The 14,088-nt window shown below is 46.8% G+C and overlaps 1 protein-coding gene across 1 annotated transcript; it reads right to left on the minus strand.

The window, feature by feature from the left end:
* Nucleotides 1-9,815: 9,815 nt before the first annotated feature.
* LOC125548010 lies at nt 9,816-14,088 on the minus strand. Its single transcript, XM_048711723.1, has 12 exons — nt 13,977-14,088; nt 13,810-13,880; nt 13,559-13,624; nt 13,364-13,439; nt 12,878-12,945; nt 11,924-12,025; nt 11,163-11,252; nt 10,869-10,943; nt 10,748-10,780; nt 10,458-10,532; nt 10,211-10,264; nt 9,816-10,121 (listed from the first exon to the last, which is right to left on the minus strand). Exons 1-12 carry the CDS (start codon nt 14,026-14,028, stop codon nt 10,032-10,034), a joined length of 852 nt encoding a protein of 283 aa, XP_048567680.1. The 5' UTR covers nt 14,029-14,088; the 3' UTR covers nt 9,816-10,031.

The raw sequence follows: 14,088 nt of genomic DNA on the forward strand, positions 1-14,088 counted from the left end.
TTGAAGAGCCTTTCCAGAAATATGTTGGGAGGGACTGCGTCGCGTTTTGCGCCGATGCGGGCGAGGATATCCGCCGCCTGATTGTTTTCCCGAGCCACATGGTGAAATTCGAGCCCCTCGAACCGAGCTGACATTTTTAGGACGGCATTGCGATAAGCTGCCATTTTCGGATCCTTGGCATCGAAGTCTCCATTTATTTGGGATATCGCGAGGTTCGAATCCCCGCGCACCTCTAGGCGTTGAATGCCCATGGATACTGCCATCCGGAGACCATGTAGGAGGGCCTCATATTCGGCTGCGTTGTTGGAGTCTGTATACATTATCTGTAGTACGTACTGAACTGAATCTCCTGTTGGGGACGTCAAAACGACACCAGCCCCCAGACCAGCCAACATTTTGGAGCCGTCGAAGTGCATGATCCAGTTTGAATATGTGTCGTACTCCTTAGGGAGTTCGGCTTCCGTCCACTCGGCGACGAAGTCAGCCAAAACTTGCGATTTAATAGCCCGTCGTGGCTTGTAAGTTAGGTCAAACGGGAGGAGCTCAATGGCCCATTTGGCAATCCGGCCCGTCGCATCGCGGTTGTTTATAATATCGTTAAGTGGTACTTCCGAGGCTACCGTTATCGAACACTCTTGAAAGTAGTGTCGCAGCTTCCGAGATGCCATAAATACCGCGTACGCTATCTTTTGATAATGCGGGTACCGTGATTTGCATGGAGTAAGGACAGTGGGCACATAGTACACCGGCTTTTGAAGGAGGAATTTGTGTTTGTCCGCTTCTCGTTCGACGACGAGCATTGCGCTTACTACTTGATGAGTTGCCGCAATGTATAATAGCATTGATTCGCCAATGTTTGGTGTGGCCAGGACTGGGTTTGTTGCCAATATGGCTTTTATTTCGTTGAGTCCGGCCGTGGTGGCATCCGTCCACTCGAAGTGTTTGGTGCGCCGGAGGAGACGATAAAGGGGTAATGCCTTTTCTCCCAAGCGGGAGATAAAGCGGCTTAGAGCCGCCACGCATCCAGTCAATTTTTGTATTTGTTTGAGGTCTGTTGGGGTAGCCAACTGTGACAACGCTCGGATTTTAGCCGGATTAGCTTCAATACCTCTACTGGAGACAATGAATCCTAGGAGCTTTCCGGCTGGTACGCCGAAAACGCATTTTTCCGAATTGAGCTTGATGTCATATGTTCGGAGGTTATCGAATGTGAGCCTCAAGTCGTCTACTAGAGTTTCGACATGCTTGGTTTTAACGACCACGTCATCTACGTATGCCTCCACTGTTTTGCCGATCTGGTTTGCCAGACATGTCTGAATCATGCGCTGATATGTTGCGCCGGCATTTTTGAGCCCGAAGGGCATTGTGTTGAAGCAGAATGGGCCGTATGGTGTGATGAATGTCGTTGCGGCTTGGTTTGGCTCTGCCATTTTAATTTGATGGTAGCCGGAGTATGCGTCGAGGAAACACAATGAATCGTGTCCTGTGGTGGCGTCGATGATTTGATCGATGCGGGGGAGGGGGAAATGATCCTTTGGGCAGGCCTTGTTAAAGTCCTTAAAATCGACGCACAAGCGCCAGGATTTGTCCTTCTTTGGTACCATCACCAGGTTTGCTAGCCAGTCCGGATGTTTTATGTCTCTGATGAATCCGGCCTCCAATAGCTTGGCTAGTTCCTCTCCCATGGCTTGTCTCTTAGGTTCGAAGAAACGCCGAAGAGCCTGCTTAACTGGCTTGAATCCTTTTAGGATATTTAGGTTGTGCTCGACCAGCCTGCGTGGGATTCCTGGCATGTCTGAAGGGTGCCAGGCAAAAATGTCCCAGTTCTCGCGTAGGAACTCTCACAGTGCGGCGTCGACATCAGGGTTTAATTGTGCCCTGACGGAAGCTGTTTTTGTAGGGTCCGTTGGATGGACATGGAATTTGGCTATCTCGTCCGCCGGTTTAAAGGAGGTGGACTTGGATCTTTTATCGAGTATCACATCGTCCCTGTTCACCATGGAGCGCAGCGCACTTAGTTCCTCGGCCGCTAGGGCTTCGGATAGTGCCTCGAGGGCCAGTGCGGCTGTCTTATTTTCGGCGCGGAGTGCTATGTCTGGATCACTAGCAAGAGTGATGATTCTGTTGGGCCCGGACATTTTGAGCTTCATGTACCCGTAATGGGGTATGGCTTGGAAGATTGTAAACGCCTCCCGCCCTAGTAGAGCGTGGTATCCGCTGCTGAACGGGGCCACTTGGAATGTAATTTCTTCGGACCTGTAATTATCCGGCGTGCCGAATACCACATCTAGTGTGATTTTCCCAGCATAGCGTGCTTCCTGACTGGGGATGATTCCTCTAAAGGTTGTGCTACTTTGCTCAATGCGGCTCCAGTCTATTTCCATCTTTTGAAGAGTTTCCTCATAGATGAGGTTTAATCTGCTGCCGCCGTCCATGAGTACCTTGGTGAGTCGAAAGCCGTCCATGATTGGACTGAGGACCAGTGCGGCTGGTGCTCGGGCTGTTCGGAATTTGGGTTCGTCACTGGCATTGAAGGTAATAGCCGTGTCACTCCAAAGATTTATTTCTGCTACGTGGCAGATTTCAGCCATGCTGCAGAGTGTTCGCTTGCGTCTATTATTTGACGCGAAGGTCTCAAAGACCGTTAACACCGTATTGTTGTCCACAGGATGGTGCTCTGTAGTATTTGGGAGGAGTAGATCCTCACCACTTTTGGCCACCTACCGGAGTATCCAACATGCTCTAAGGTTGTGCGTTGGTATTGCATCCGATGTACTATGAATTTTGCAGGGTCCGTTGAGCCATCCCTCCAGTACAGTTCCTTGCCCCGTAGAGGGCTTTTGCTTTTTGGTAGTTAACCCAGGTGTATTGTGATAATGCCCCCTTTTATTTCGGACTGGGTTTGTATTCAGGGCCGGATTATCCCAAAATTTTATTTCGGTTTTCCAGGCGCTTTCCATCGCACAGTACTTTCGTACTATGGACACCAAGTCGTCAAAGCGTGTAATTTCGCGGCAACTTATGGCGTTGAGGATTCCCTTGTCCGTGCAATTATTGCAGAAGAATGAAATTGCGTCTTCCTTGCGGCAGTCCTTTATCCTGTTCATGACCAGGAGGAATCTGGCCCAGTAATGGTGTACTGTTTCTTCGGGCTCTTGCCTAATTTGGGATAGGATCGCTTATGTTTGGGTGGGTGGGTGGAATTGAGCCCGAATCCTCACCCAATCTGAGACTCAGGGGCCAAGGAGTTTCCAAACTCGGAAGTTTGGATTCTTGGATGTTTTCTGATAAATCTAGCCCGCTGCCTGACTCTAGGTTCAGGCCTTGAGTGAGGTCCTCCCCTCCGCGGGTATCCAGCTTGGAGGGATCGGGAATCCGGACATAGCTAGTCCTTAAGATAGATGAAGGGTTGCCGCATTGTTCCTCCACCACTGCAACATGATGGGTGACCTGGGGAGAGTTGATCTCTCAGATCGGGTTTAGGCCCAATCTGATCATAGTCTGTAGCGACTCCTAGGGCGGCGATGCAATCCAGGAGCTCGTTCAAGGAAGAGAGCTCCATTGGATCTAACTGCTCGGCGAGTTCCGAGTTGACATGAAGATTGCTTTCGATGACCCGAGAAGTCATCGTTGGCGCAGCGGCCGAACAGGCGGTCATAAGAAAACCACCTAGCCGGAGAGTTTGGCCGATAGCCAAAGCTCCTTCAGCAACAGTGCCGTCTTTAAAGACGGGATGAGACATCCTTCCTGGTGGCGACGGCACAGTGGAACTCTCAATGAAAGCACCAATGTCGGTGTCAAAACCGGTGGACCTCAGGTAGGGGGTCCCGAACTGTGCGTCTAGGCCGGATGGTAACAGGAGGCAGGGGACACGATGTTTTACCCAGGTTCGGGCCCTCTTGATGGAGGTAAAACCCTACTCCTTCTTGATTGATATTGATGATATGGGTAGTACAAGAGTAGATCTACCACGAGATCAGAGAGGCTAAACCCTAGAAGCTAGCCTATGGTATGATTGTATTTTGTCCTACGGACTAAAACCCTTCGGTTTATATAGACACCGGAGAGGGTTAGGGCTACACAAGGTCGGTTACAAAGGAGGAGATATTCATATCCGTATTGCCTAGCTTGCCTTCCATGCCAAGTAGAGTCCCATCCGAACACGAGACGAAGTCTTCAATCTTATATCTTCATAGTCCAACAGTCCGGTCAAAGGATATAGTCCGGCTGTCCGGAGACCCCCTAATCCAGGACTCCCTCAGAGAGGGATATAGGTTTTTTTAGAAAAAACCTTCATGGCTAGCTTTATTAATTTAGATAACACTTACAACATCCGTTAAAAATTTCAAAAGAAAATTTAGAGGATTATCCGACCACACAGTCGGTGGATTACCTTTCGCGAAACTAGCTAGCTCATTAGCAACACAATTAAACTCTATATTACAGAAATCAAAGTAGACCTTTCTGAATTCTTTCAGTAACACTCGACAATCATTAAGAATTGGAGCAACAACCATTATTTTTCAGTGCGTCCACCACAATAACGTTATCAGATTGTATAAGGACCTTGCTGCACCCTAGGCTTTGCAAAAATAGTAGACCTTGTCTCATTGCATCAGCCTCTGCGGAGACCACATCAGGGACATGCTCCATCGGTGTTGTACAAACTCCAATGAATCCACCATTGTGATCCCTCAGCACAGTTCCACAAGCTCCTAGGCCATCTTCCACAGAAAAGGATGCATTCATGTTCAAAGCTTGAAAATCTGACAATGGCTTTCTCCATTCATTCAAGCGAGTTACCTGGCTTGTTTGTTTAGATGCACGCACAAAATTTAGAGTTAGAGCCAGCAAAGATGGAGCAGTTTAGGGTGGAGACTGAACTTGTTCTCCTCTCACCATCTCTCTCCTTTGCCACCATACATACCAGCATGTAGCCGCAACAATATCTGGAATATCCACTACTCCATCATATGTTTTCTGAAATTTAGTATCACAAAGCAGGAACTCAAGAACTGCAGCGCCCGATCGGTCCCCCAAAGCTGCCTCATCTATTATTTCATTCAGGCTGAGTTCCCTCCATATCATCTTCGCTCTGCTGCATGTAAACATAGCATGTCTTACATCTTCGGCTGCACCTTGACACCATGGGCATTCGTCATTTATAGGGATGTGGCGATTTGCTAACGTGCTCCGGAAAGGAATAGAATTATGAAGGCATCTCCAAATAAATATTTTGACCTTGCATGGCATCTTAAGGCTCCAGATTTTCTTCCACACAGGATGGTTCGGGCTACTTGACTGTCCTCCATTAGAGCCAATTTTTTCTCTATACTAATCCTCCCACTCAACATAATAAGCAGACCTTACACTGAATCTACCCGTCTTTGTAAACTGTCATGCAATATAATCGTCCATTTCGTACTGCGGTAAAGGGATTCACAGAACTCGTTCGGCATCAATATGCCAAAAATTATCACGGAGCAACTGTTCATCCCAAGTACCAGATATAGGATCAATGAGGTCATTAACGAATGTCAAAACCTGATTACCTTGGATTGTAATGACTCTCCTGGACGGGCTATTAGGAATCCAACAGTCCTCCCATATGTTTATCTTGAGACCATCACCAACTCTCCAAATGTGTCCCTTCTTAAAGGTTTGGATCGGCTTCGTGCGTGCGTTCTCTTTCTATTTTGTGGGAAAAAATGCTTCGTGTGTGCATGAAGGTAATGGCGTGTTTGATTACCTGCATCGTTTTCCCCATTTGCATACTTGTCCCAGTTGGGTTTGGTTGAGCATATGCAGGCAAAAAATCAACATCTGCATGTTGATTGGTTGTCTGCATGTCCTTTCCCTGCATCGTAGCGACGTCTCTATGCACCGCGTTTGGTTGCTCGCATTGTATGTGCTCACACGAATGCACGTTGTTTGGTTACATACGAGCATAGAGTTGTGCTCACCTCGTACCCTACTTGGCGAGCTTACCAATACTACTACACCTTACACACGATCACACTGAGCACACCAACGCCACAAGACTGATGAACTGGACGAAGATGATGAAGTTCTTCAGCCCTACGGTAGATCCACCTTACCAACCTCAACCTTGTTGCATGAATGCTATCGCACATACTAGGAGTAGCACCTTCTCCCCTTCTTCCTAGTCTTAAACCCTCCACTGTGGTTGCTGTCGTTGTACCCTGAAACTTGTTTGTTGCAAGCTTCCCATGAACTGTAAACCCCTGGAACCCTACCTTCGAACACCACATACCACTTGTCCTGGAAATGCAAACGAGCAATAAATTCAAGCAACAAGCATTGGAACACACAAACATCAAGCAATGAAGAACTCTAGGAGCAAGCAATGGAGCAGAAGAGCATTAGTAAGCATGCATGATCATAGCAAGTTCAACCTAGCACTACTTTGGTGTCATCCTACCACCACATCCAAAAGAGGGTGTCATCCTACCACCGCAAGTTCGTGATCACCGTGAGAGGTTAGTATATACCACCTCACCAAAATATACAGACCATAAGATTGTTTTCAAACCCTAACTACACAAAATATACATCGTCATCGTCATCATCATTGTCGTCCTTGTCGCCATCGCCGTCAAGGATCATGCACGCCGTCGCCACCAGCAGAAGCAGCACTACTAGTAGTGCTTGCCCAGCCAGGTCCTCAGCCAGAGCACCCTGTGAGCTGCTCCCATGGCAACAAACCCAACACCCTGGGCTTTGTTGCCCAGCAGGTGGCTGAGAGCCACCATGAGAGCCTCTGGGCTAAAGCCAATCTGCTCCATGATGGTGCTGTAGAGCTGAGGGTGGACGTCCACACTCTTTCTCTCCCTGATGGCGGTGGCCACCTCCTTCACTTCCTCCGTCATGCTGCTGAAGACACTCAGCTCCTCCTACTCCATGAAGCCTTCTCGCTTCCTCTTCCTATCAAGCACAGGAACGTGCTCACCATCCTTCTCAGGAGCATCAACGTTGATGGTGTCTGACTCCTGGATGTCTGGATACTCCAGCATCGGCGAGCCCGCGGCTGACCAGAGCCCATGGCATGCTTGCTGGTTGCCAGCCTGAAGGAGAAGATCTGCTGCATCTGGTGGTAGTTCTGGATAGGGGTGTTGAGGAACTCTGCGTCCTTGGGGTGAGCCTAAGAAGAAATAGGGCAGAGAGGTTAGTTAATATGGCAATCGTTCATAGGCTTGAACTGCTGGTTTGTTAGAATGGCATGGTTTGTGAGCTAACCGCGACGTGGCCTTGGTAGTGCTCTACCTCCAAAAGGATTGAGCGGGTGTCCTCATCCCATGAAGCATCGCTGAGGTCTCTAAGCTTGGACCCGGTGATACACCTCGCTCTCCACTTCCTCATATGGTTGTACACCTGGGTCGAGGTGACCTTCTATCCACAGAAGTCGACCTGCTTTGCAACAAGGTTCAAGTGCACCTCCTTGAAGCCCTTGTCAGTCCTCACCCCACTAGCTATGATCTCAGACATCTTGTTAAGCACAAAAGTGGAGAGGAACGTCTGCCATTTCATGTTGTTCCCCTGCCATCCTTCTTCTCCTTTGCATCTGCTTTTTGAGCAGCAGCATGAGAAACAACATTGGGCTGAGCCAGCACAAATGGAGGAACCATAGGCGGCACCTAGAAAACCTCTGAATCAAGAGGCATCTGTTCCATAGGAGGTTGGGAGTCCTCGACGTACGATGATGGGAAGTGGATCTCAGACAGCACGAGGGCCTGACTAAACTCTTGTGTTTGCGTGGTCATGTCCTACAAACGTAAGTGTTATCAACACCACAAGACACTACACATGGATAGTAGGAACTAGCAGTACATCATGGACAGATCAAACTAGCAGTAACACATGCACACGTGGCTGATCTAGTTGAAGATAGACAAGCATACCACAGCTCAACACTGCATAACAGAGAACTAATCATGGATAACAGAGCACTAATCATGGACACATGGATGGTCTTGTTCAACACTTGCACACTAACATACCACCGATCCAACCATGACCACTAGCTACAAACACTTGCCCACATGGAAACAACCCCTAGCACGCACCAAATCCATCACAACTAGCTACTACAACATCATAGTCAAACAGATCGGACGACCTAACCCTAGCACATGGACATCTCTAGCTAGAACTAGTAGAGAGGAGGTGGTGATTGAACTTACAGACGCCATCAAAACGACCACGGAGGAGGTGCCTGGCACGTCGGAGAGGAGGAGGAGTCGACCTGCCGCCGTAGTCAACCGGTGGCCGGAGTAGTTGCGCGGCTTACCTCGTCGTTGAAGTGGATCCGTGCCGGAGGGAAAGCTCGAGAGGGGGGAAATGATGGCAGGAGTTTTGTCGCGACGGTCACCCTCGATATATAGGGCGACCGAATCGGCGGGCGGTGACTCAAATTCGTCCTGCCGCCTTTTCGGAGATGCGCCATCGCTCCCGACATCTCCCTCCCGTACGCGGCGCGGCGTGGCGTTCCCCTCCCCTGCATCGCTCGAGCCTGGCTCGTTGGAAACGGCCGATTCGGCCGTTTCTAGTGAGCCTGGCTGAGGGGTGCTTTGAGATTCATGCTATGCAGGCCAAACAGTAAACACAGGCATCCAAACAGCCTATTTTCATCCCGCGCGGGCCTGACCCGACCTAATGCAGGCTACCAAACGCGTCCTATGTGTTGCGAGCGTGTATATGGTTTTTTAACTGGCGAGCGTGTATACGTGAGAGACCTGCTGCAGGAAGCAGATCAAAGGGAGCCTGGTGCGGCTGGTTCAATGTGCCATGTAGCACTCTTCCTGACCCACCTTGATGCACCGGGCTAAATACGCGATATTTAGCACTAAAAAGAAAATCGGACCCTGTAGCCTGTGCCACAGGGTCAGCCCACTGGGCTCCGCCCCTGTCTATGATCGGTTCGTGACCCCTGGCTGTTGAAGGCGTCCTTGGGGTTATCTCCTAGTTCCTATGGGATGGAGACATGGAGACAAATGGGGTTAGTCTGGATTTTCCTTTTGCTACAATGCAGGTTGAAGTTGATCGTCTTCCCCTGAGATCCCGGATGAGGAAAGCGTAGGAGAGCTGCCGACTTCAACTATCGACCATATCCTATCTCCTCTACCTTTCCAACTATCAATCATATCATATCCCCTCTACCTTTTTGATAGCCCATCTTTTTGTGTCAATAGTCTTTTAGTGGCAGTATCTTTCCCATTACTTGGAAAAAGTGAGCCACCGGTTTAGGTACGCCGGCAATGACCTCTGGTAGTGGCGAGACATGAGTGAGGGAGGAGAGGGTTGTGATGGTGGCAGCTAGGGTTCCTCCGAGTCATTGGATGTGGTTGAGGATCGATACCCAAAAAAATATCACAACTATGGGCGATTAACAACAGACATTTAAAAAAATGGCAGCGTGACAACCGCCAATACAACATTGATATCATTGGTGTGTTTTTTTAAGGAAGGCCATCATGGCTAGCTTTATATTGATTTAACAAAGGCATTACATCATCCACAAGTGTCGAGACGAGGCACCCCGGAGGCTCCTCAGTCCAACTAAGAGAGGATTGGAAAGAAATAGCAGGATCTTCCAAAGAGCTTGCCGGCTGGCAGCCTGTACTAGGCTACCCCATCCTAATCCCATTGGAAAGGCAGATAAAACGCATAGTAAGCAAACAATTTGTCAACCCTAAAAAAAGCAAACAATTTTGTCAATTGACGCGTAAAACTGTGAGAGCACCGAGCAAAGCTTCCACATAGTTCACCAAGCCCGAACCAAGGAAACAAATAGCAACTGTAAAGGTTAGGACTCCCCGAAACTATTGTTAACCAGTAATATAACACGGCCTAGTTCGTCTAAAATGACCAGTAAAAACACTACCCTACCCACATGTCGTGTATTTCTTCAGCGTAACTCCCAGACGTTACGAATTCCCTGTCTGTACAACCTGGGATTTATAAACTCGTCGGGGCCTCCACCACGACTGACAACGTAAGTAGAAGTAGAAGTATCAGCACGCAGATTTGACGGGCGGCAGGGCCAGCCCTGGTCCTTTCGCAGATTGTTCCAGCGCCAGCAGCCGCAGCCCGAACTCCAGCCCCTGAAGGAAAGAGGTTCCGATCAGACAAAGATATACTAATAACAGTGCCTAACCATGGAAAAAGTTGTGTATGGGAGATGGGAACTAACCGGGAGCTCTCCTTGCTTCATGGATCTCGTAACCACCGGCCGCTGCAAGCCTTCCTGCAGCAAATGAACATGACGATGTTAGATCAGAGTGATCTTTTTGCAGACGAAGGCTATGTGGTACAATTCAGCTACCCAAAAATCTACTCCCATGATGATTCAGAGGTTTTTCTAAACAAGTGAGATGCTGTAACAAGTTATTGAGAGGCCCTGTGGTAGCAAGGGTGGTAATTTCTCGTTAGGTTCTTACCAGGCGGTTCGGCAGCATCGCAACATTTGGTTCTATGAATTGGAGGAGATACGACACGCCAGCCAATTGGCAATCCTGTTGATACAATATCGTTAGTCACCACAGAGAGAAATGTTATATGCTGGACTCACTCCTGATATCAAGAACTTCGTAAGGGAATCCCTTTGCTAGAAATCACAGCATGTAGTTTTTTCCTTTTTCAGTGACAAGTGATAGCAGTGTAGAGCAAATTTCCCACGGTTAAGAAGATCGATGCAATGAAGTGAACATTTATATGTGGAGGAGCCTACCTGCTTGTCTTGAATTGAATCTAACTTTCCATCCTGCAGAAGCAACGCAGTAGTTTACGTTAGCTCAGCTGAAAGACTGGCAATCAATACTGTCCAAATGATTGATCTAATAGAAGCTTACCATATTAAAAGCCAACTTTTTGAGATTTTCCATTTCCGCACCAATGTCCTTGAGTTTCATTCGTGCGCCGGCAACCTGGAAGAAGAAAATGTGATATTTGCGATTATACACAACACACCGAGGTCTTTTTATGCACCAAGTAACTTAAACTGTTTACTTTGTTACAAGTCAACCATTACTAAAATAAAGGAACAATTGAAAAAAGTACTTAACACTGCATGGATGACCAAGTCCACTATTCAAATTAAGCTGTGCCATGTGCAGTTACCATTACAACAGAAATTTAGGAAGTACCTCCTCTCTTATTTGTCCAGACATCTCCTTTTGCTTATCCAATTTATCATCCAACCTTTGTATACGCTGTGTCAAGTGCCTTTTAGCAGCCTTCAGATTGAAAGAAAAATGTCAGTACTTGAGAATTAAACAGCCTGCTTAAAATAAAAAGGGAACAATAAAAAAATCGATATTCCACATTTCTCGCATGAAAAGAGAGGCAAATTAGGTACACATTTAAATTGATTAGCCTTTTTAGAATCATATCAACCAGTTTGCAACCCAGATTACCAATGCATTTGATTTGAACAAAACAAATCTTACTATAAATAATAGTCACATAGTTTGAGGAAATACAAGCTCAAGCTCCAAGTTAAATCCAACAAACATATTATGGCAATTTTCTTTGTAAGAAAACACTTCTTTCAAGCTCTTTGCCCTTGCGGACTTCTTTTCTGTTGGAAACAGGTCAGCAGTAGCACAACAATGACTAGTGACTTCTAAGTCAAATGTATGTATGGTGAGCACCAAAACTGGTATCACATCCATAGTTATAACAAGCACGAGTGATGCAATATGCTTTCGAGGCACAAGATAAATGGTAGTGCTCTGCCTCACGAATGTATTAAGCCAAGAAGATTACAACATAACAAATTTGCACAATACAAAGAAGGTATCATTACATAGAAGCACTTCGAAGCACAGAGGACTAATATAGGAATAAAGAAGATGGTGACCGTTTTTCCAATCAAATATAACTGGGAAAAGTATTTTATACTTACCGCAAGAGAGTTCTGCACTTGTTCCAAATGCTTTGTCATGCTTGAAACTGCATTAGCCATATTTTGCTTCGTGACGTACATTATGCTAGAAAATGAGATGCCCTGAAAGCGTGCAGATACAAGTAAATATATATGATAAATAAATCAATGTAATGATGATTTGATCAGGACGTAAAAGCTTGAATCAAACCAAGCACTACTAGGCAGATAACCAGGACAGCACAAGACAAAAAAAATATCAAATGTATAAACAAGAAAATGACGCTTTTTATGCATATGTGTGCTGATTGAGAAGGGTAACAAGGTTTAGAAGTTTTTCTTTGCAGGGTAAAAGGGAGTTTATTCTATAGTAACAAGGTTACAATCTGCTAATACAAGATCATGAACAAAGGGGCGTGGCCATTGCAACCAACAAGCGGTGTTACGAGTTGTACAGGCATAATTAGCTAGACAATGTGATACCAACAAGGTTTAGAAGTTAAAACCATATAAAATTTATTAATAAGACAATGAAGAACTCCAGGCACGATTTTGGATAATTGCGAACAATGCGGCAGAACCACCACTTTTAGTTTTTACTAAAAGAACTAAATGACAATGAATAGTTATAGAACTATGAGTTGGTGTGGTGTACTTGGAATTTACCTTGTAATTGCGGAGTTATGGCACAACTAGTACCCTAATCAAGCCCTACTAATTATCTCTTCACTGTAGACTTGCTCAAGATTTAAAGATATTCAATGTCCATCCTTTTCCTTCGAGCGATTTGAGATGCATAAATTAAATGACGACTAAAATTATAGTTCAAATTTTAGTTTTCACATATACGATGTATTTTCCATGCAGGATTTGTTAAGGAAAATTGTGCATTGCACATGACGGTTGCTAGTGTTTCTCGAGTTGTCGGAAATATTGTTGAAGATTGAAGGCTAACATAAAGTAGATAACACGTACTTTCCACCACATATAGGCATAGCCTGCCGCCCCAGCAGCTGCAGCAGGTGCTATGAAAGCTGACAGAACTGCAAACAGATGAAAAACAAGGGGTTATAAACCATGTAGATGTAAAATGACCAAAACACGAACTAAAAAAAGAATGAACAAAATACAACAGCCAGACTTTAGGCATCAATGAAACATAGGTATTCTACACACTTCTCAATTGCAGTTTTTTAGACTGCTTGTCCCCTGTAATGTTTTTATTTCTGCAATCAAACTGTCATGAACATCAAATATATATTTGTACAATCTGAGAAAAGATGTGTCTGGACTCTGGAATGCAGCATAAGTCAACTGCACTCCACTTCTATTTTGGAAGACATTACTAGTAGACCCTTAATGTTAGCAGCAGTATGGGAACGAGGATATGCCAAGTAATGTTAACCAAGACATGGTTGGATAGTCACAACAGGGAAATTTCAGGGCAGCAGATGAACGCACCTTTGTTGCCAGGGTCGATATGAACAATAGTCTGAGCCATTGACAAATGTCGGACCTCCCTAGCAAGCATTTGCAGCTAAAATTGGTAGAAAACATGATTAATCCACTGATATAAACATACTCTGTACGCTAATTTATTTTCAGTGCATCCGGTTACAGTCACCACAACGGCATTATAATACAGAGAGCACACACCTGAAGGCTGAGCGCGGCATTTTCTTCGGCGGCGCTGCCGTCTACTCCTTTCTCGCGCAGAAACTCCTGTGGAAGTGGAAAAACCGCCGCCGGCCGGCCGCAGCACATAAAGTCAGAATAGGAATTAGACAAGCGCGCACTCTCGCCGCCGGCCGGTCGACACCGCGAGTCGATGTGACCGGTCGAAGCGAGGTAGCGATGAATAAATTAAGCCAGTGATCGATCGATCGATCTCGCGCGCGCGCACGCACCTGGAAGTCCTTGAGGATGTCGGAGAAGCGGGCGGCGCGGCCGTTGCCGAGGACAATGGGGGCGGCGAAACCTGCGCGCGCGATCGACAGATCCGTCAGCAAAAACAAGCACGGGAAGCTGAGCTCGCGATCGAGATGAAAATAAGACAAGGCAGAAGGGTATGCACCGACGCCCGCGAGGAGGACGTAGCGTCCGAGGTGCACCGACGCCGTCGCCATTGCTTCGCGGTGCGGGCGACGAGGCTGGGGAGGGGAGAGCGTCCGGGAGTTTGGCTTGGA

The sequence above is a fragment of the Triticum urartu genome, chromosome 3 (genome assembly GCF_003073215.2).
Source record: "Triticum urartu cultivar G1812 chromosome 3, Tu2.1, whole genome shotgun sequence".
Taxonomy (NCBI): Eukaryota; Viridiplantae; Streptophyta; class Magnoliopsida; order Poales; family Poaceae; genus Triticum; species Triticum urartu.

Bases quoted from the DNA above. Each gene is read 5' to 3' on its own strand.
- LOC125548010 (XM_048711723.1), bottom strand. From the start codon at position 14,028: ATGGCGACGGCGTCGGTGCACCTCGGACGCTACGTCCTCCTCGCGGGC. The intron at 13,440-13,558 runs GTGTGTGCTCTC...TACCAATTTTAG, and splicing joins ATGCCGCGCTCAGCCTTCAG to CTGCAAATGCTTGCTAGGGA. The intron at 10,265-10,457 runs GTAAGAACCTAA...CATTTGCTGCAG, and splicing joins CGATGCTGCCGAACCGCCTG to GAAGGCTTGCAGCGGCCGGT.